The sequence below is a fragment of the Apteryx rowi genome, unplaced genomic scaffold, assembly GCF_003343035.1.
Source record: "Apteryx rowi isolate R43461 unplaced genomic scaffold, aptRow1 scaffold_226, whole genome shotgun sequence".
Classification (NCBI taxonomy): Eukaryota; Metazoa; Chordata; class Aves; order Apterygiformes; family Apterygidae; genus Apteryx; species Apteryx rowi.
Genome location: NW_020448597.1, coordinates 618,575 through 624,258, shown reverse-complemented (window position 1 = coordinate 624,258; position 5,684 = coordinate 618,575). Strand labels below are relative to the sequence as shown.

At 40.1% G+C, this 5,684-nt stretch overlaps 1 protein-coding gene across 1 annotated transcript; it reads right to left on the bottom strand.

Moving 5' to 3' along the window:
• Nucleotides 1-1,789: 1,789 nt before the first annotated feature.
• GATAD1 (GATA zinc finger domain containing 1) lies at nt 1,790-5,605 on the bottom strand (the record flags this gene model as incomplete). The annotated part of the gene is made up of 4 exons (XM_026065398.1): nt 1,790-2,226; nt 2,938-3,121; nt 4,779-4,838; nt 5,480-5,605. Coding segments are annotated over 4 exons (561 nt in total), but the record flags the coding sequence as incomplete, so codon positions are not given.
• Between the last annotated feature and the right edge of the window lie 79 nt (nt 5,606-5,684).

Below are 5,684 nucleotides of genomic sequence, written 5' to 3'. Positions count from 1 at the left end.
AAGGGCAAACAGCAAGGACTTTAAATTTTGTATAAATTGTAGAAACCCAAAAAGCAAAAATGAACATAAGCACTTCTTTCTCTCCTCTTCCTGCAAGGATTTGATGAAGACGGTAGCTGAGCTTGAAAGACAACCCACACAGGATTGTGCCTCCAAGAATTATGCTGTGACAGCATGGACACTTTACATACATATTGCTATGTTATTCTTTTTTTTGCTGTTAGTTGATGACATACCATTACACTCTCTTTTTTCATTCATCTACTAAAGGAAGGTACGTGTCAGCTCAGACGAATCACGCATTCTGGCAGGGAGATTACAGGATGCATTTTTGTATAATAGTCTTCTTATAGACAAAAAATTGTCTTAGGGAATTGTAGAAATAGGTATTAAAAGGGCAGGGAGGTTGATTGTGGCATAATATACTGTGCTAATCTATAAAATATGTTACCTCTCTGATGAGATGGTGTCACCACAAGGCTTACGGTCACGCTCATGAATGAATGATGTCTCATTTATTACCAAAAATGCAACTCAGAGTTACTAAAGATGAGGACTAATGAGAGAACCCCACGTGAAAAGCTTGCAGACGGCAGAGAAAGGAGACAAAACATTTGAGGGGGTCGCTCCGGTTACTGTAAGTATCTTTTAAGAGTCATTATTTTTACTTTCTGATGCTTGTTAATTTAATTAAGAAGAATCAGCTAGACAAAAATCAGAAGGAAGTGGGAGAAAGGAGAGCTAGGTCAGGAGGCCAGGAGTGAAGTCACCTTCACCAGTCACCATTACTGCAACACACTGAACATGAGCATGCATCTGAAATGTATGTAGCAACTGAAGTTATCTGAGATTTAACTCTGTATTAGCAGTCATGCTATGCTGGTGCTACACGCTGACCGCTTTCTTACATTTTGAAGGTATTAAGGATGTGGCATGACCCCTACTTTTCTGAAAACTCCTCATGCCACTTGGTAACAGTTACGGCCACTTGAACCAGAAGCCTCTAAAGCAACCCGAGACATTCTGAGCTATTGCCAAAATCCCTTAAATTCAGCATTTACTCCCTTAAGGTTGACTATTCTTTGTTGTATTTGAAGAGGGGAGAACTGAGGCAGCAAACTGAAACAGATGTATCTGGTTCCTGCTGTCACAGGTCCCACTGTATTGAACATCATCAATAATTGAGACACTTTCCAAATGTATTTCAAAATAAATCAAAGCTTTCCATGATGTTAAAACCATAACTCTAGAGCAACTTTTACAGACTTTCAAACAATGCACTAAAGCTGATTTGTGGGGTTTGGATGCTACAGTCGCATATATCTGTAAAGCTAAATATAAGAGCATGTTTAGAGGATCTGCATTCCACTTGCATCTCTTATGCTACATAGGCAGCAGGAAACACTAAACACAGGCAATTTGAGTCATCTAAGCACACCTTATAGTGTTTTGATCCATTTGGCTTGTAAAATGTCTAGTGCATAAAACTTTAATATGAACTACACAGTTTCTATTCAGTGGAATACCTTTATATAAACTCTGGTATTTTCCCAGTTTTGCTGTTTAAATATTTTCATTCATATACTGAGACTATCAAAGTATAAGATTAGTCTTTCCTCTTTCCTTAGCAACTGTTTTTTTAAATCTAGCTCCTACGTTAAACAAGTATATACAGTGCTGGATGATTAGAAGTATGGATTGTAACTCATTTTCTGGAAATAAATTAGAAAATAACAACACTAAAGGCAACTTCAAGTCATTCATTTGCTCATTGAACTGGAAGATGACATGAAGTTTGTAGCTTTTTTTCCCCCCAAACTGAGCAATAATGACTGAAGAATGGAGCATGGAAAAAACGCATCAAATAGAAAGAGAACTTCCACTTTAAAGATCAGATATAACTTAAAATAAGTAAGTACCACAATCCATGAAGTAACCTGAACATTTTATAATTTTTTTTAACTTCTTGTATGGGGTTTGCAGACCTGAGACTACACCCAAAATAACTGGTCCAGAGTATTCCCTTTTAAAAAAATTACAAATTATTGGTAACAGTTTCTTTAATGGAGATTGCTGGAGTAGGTCCCACATGAGTCCATATATAGCCTTTCTCTGGTCTTGTAGGAACAGTAGGAAAAGGAGATGATCGAGATTTGAAATACTCTGAAGGTGCATGACAAACAAATTCTAAATATTCCATTTTCCTTGGGAGATCTTCTTCTGGTCCTAGGAAGAAACAAATAATCCCCAGAGTCAAAACTTAAAGGCTTAAAACTGGAGCATCCAAAAACTATGTAATATCCAACAACAGCCAAAATCCCTCATAGAATATGCTACTTCAATCAATGACATTGCCAGCTTGGTAGCCTCAAATACTACATAACAAACTTCTACATTTCTTTTTGTCAGTACAATTTTATTTTCTTTTTGAAGCATTTCTTTTTGAAGGCCTGCCTGTCAAAAGGATTTTCCCCAAATATTAGTAATTTTATAATCAGTTACAGAACACTTTCTATGCTAGCGCTTACGCCCTATCCGTTCTAAGTACCCAGGATGAAGGTCAGCTAATTCAGATCACTTTAAAAGAAACAGCTTGCCTAATATATCAGGTTTATATCATAATAACTTTGATTCTAGTTATGGAGGAATAATTTGATCCTCAAAGTTGCAAAACTGTAAGTGTGCCTGTGAGCACACATAAGTGAATAATCCCACTCACTGCAGTAGTACCATTCATACACACATACACACACATACACACACGAACACATATAAAATGTTACTCAAGTAAGATAAATGTTTACAGGATTAGGGTCTAAAATGTGGCAATTATATAGATGATTTTGATAAATTAAAAAAGTTCATTTAAGAATTACAACTCTGCTTGCATCAGTTGAGGCACGCAGAAGTCACAGAAGATGACAGCTTAGAGATTACCTATGATATAGGATGCAGCATCAAAACAATCTCTGGGGCTGGCTTGCGTTGGAATGAGCCAGGTTAGTGCAGCGCTCTTTTCACAGTATTGGTCCTGAATAAAACCACGGATCTGAGCATAGTATGTTTTTCCATCCTGCTCATCAACCACCGAAACAACATCTCCAATTTGATAGTACACGCCCTAGAAGATGTACAAATGATAAATAAATAAAACAATCTAATTTTAGAAGCTTCATTCTAATTCTGATTCATGAGTATATTAAATTATCTCAAGCTACCCCAATTTCAAAAGACAATCTTAATTCAGCTACATGCAAATTAAAGGTGGTGTAAGATCAAGTGCCGTCTCATCTACACAGCCATGATCACAGCTTATGCACAGTCACCTAATGTCTAACACTCTGCGTTTGGTCCCCAAATGGCTTCTGAAACCAAACAGGCAGTTCCACGTGGTCTACTGTAGGCTCAATGTGCAATGGCAGAAGCAACCTGGCCTCATCTATCTTCAAAGAAACAGCCGGCTCAGCTGTTCTGCTCCTTCCCTCTCTGTGGACTGTTAGGCCTCCTGTCTGCAGGGTGGCAATGGTCTCATTCTGTCAGAAGTAGAGCAGCAAGTCTGATGCCATCTAGAAATAGTAACAGCAGTAAGCTGTGTGTACAGGAAAAGTAGCTTTCTGCATATGAAGAAGAGTGTACCCGTCTGCATGCAATCGAGTCCCAAAACACAGACCCATCTGCTACTGCCAAGGCTCAACCATTTTACACGGTGCTCTGTAACGTGCATGAGGCTGCACAGCAATGGCAGTATCAGTTCATGTTATAAGTGTCACACAGCACAAGGCAGTGTTTGCACAGTCAAGATCAGAGTTTGCCATGAATCATCCAGCAGGGTTTTGTTTTTAAAATGGATAACACACAAACAAAAAAACAACCAATCGCCTTCCCAAAAATACAGCAAAGTATAAAAACAGACACGTTTTGCATAAAGGTATCAGGTTAGATAGAGCTTCTGATCTAATTCTCAGGAATTTCTGATAAAAACAAAAAACACAAGAAAAGATATCAATTCTCTTCCAAAGCAGTCAATAGCAAAACAGAGATTTGTCTGGGATGCGCGACATACAGCATCAGGTCTCTAGTGAGTATAAGGAAACTCCATACCCCACTTCTCAAGTGTTTTTACAGCATTTGGCTACTGGCTATCCTGACCTTTTTCTTTTTGAGGAAAAGATGTCTCAAAAGGTTGGTTGTTCTACTGGAAGGCAAAAGCAAATTTCAGAACTTCAGAACACTAACATCTTGGCAGGCTGTTAAAAATGCTCTAGAATGTGGAATGTGAGAAGGCGACCAGCTTCTGCTTTCCTTGGCACGTTTGACAGATCCTACTCCCCAGCTGCCTGAGACTGCTCACAGGCAGCTCTGAAAGGCAAGCAAGTTCAGATGTTATGTCAGGGCAACTATCACCTGCACTACCATATATGCTTAAAGTAGAAAACATCACACATGTTTAAGTTATCATCAGCTATAGTAGTTTTGCTCGGTATCAGCACAGTGAAAGTTAAGAATTTTCATTCACACATTCATTTAAGCAAATGTAATTTTTAAAATCTTGATGTCAATAATTACTAAGTGAATGAGATGCAATGATAACTTCTGGAATAAGCTACCTTACAAGCCTCAATGGCATAAACCAGAAAAAAATACTACACGTGCCGCTAGGAAAGAAAGAATAGTTTCTGTAAATACTTCCTTACTGCTTTCATTATTTGCATTAACCTTTGAAAATGGAAATAGGAACAGCAAGATCTGTTTTGCAAATGGACTTGCATAAAGCATACCTTATAAAAGATTGATTCTGCTGTAATTATAGTGGATACAGATTCAGGAGCCTTGATGGGCTAAGGAAACAACGTAGAAATAGAAGGTCAACAGTGTTAGCACAAACATGGCACGTAATGTTAATTCCTTTTTTTTTTTTTTTCCCCCTTTAGAAAGAGGGCATACTGATGCAGAATCTTCTTAGAAAATTAGGAAACAGGAAATGAGTGCAAACATTTCAAATATTTGTACTTTAAAACTTCAAATAACAAAGTTAACATTTTCATTCTCAAGACTTGAAACAGAAAGACTAATATTAAATTCACATCACTGGTTTCTTATTTTACAAAAAACTCCTCCATTTAAGAAACGAGGCTGAAGGACAGGAGCCGTCATGATTTCACTCCGCTTGGGGCAAACAAAAGGCAGTGAATCACGCAGGCAGGCTCACCTGTACTGCTCATGAATAAAACTTAACTCCGACATTACAACCTGCCGTGCAGCCTGAACACCGATTCTGCGGCTGGAGCTGCAAAATCCCGCAGCGGGGTCAGACACCGGCCAAGCGACCGGGGCCTGTCCCGCGCCGCAGGAGAGCTGCTTCGGGGAGAGGCAGCGCTTCCAGGGGTCGGCGTTACCCCGGCACGCTAAATCCCGCCACCGCAGCCCCCTCCTTAATACCCTGCCCGCGAGCGGCACAGAAACGCACGCAGCGCCTTACATTTTTTAGCTTAAATATGTGTCTTCTCCCCTTGCCTTTCGTGGAAACCTTCTTCTCCGCAGCCGGGGCGGACTTGTACTTGGTGTTCCGCAGCCGCGCGGAGCGCCTGTGAATCTCCTGCTTGCTCTAGGATGCAAAGACAGGGGTGGCGGAGCTGCCGGGGCAGGGCAGGCCCGGCCGGCCCGGCGCCCTCCCGCGGCCCCGC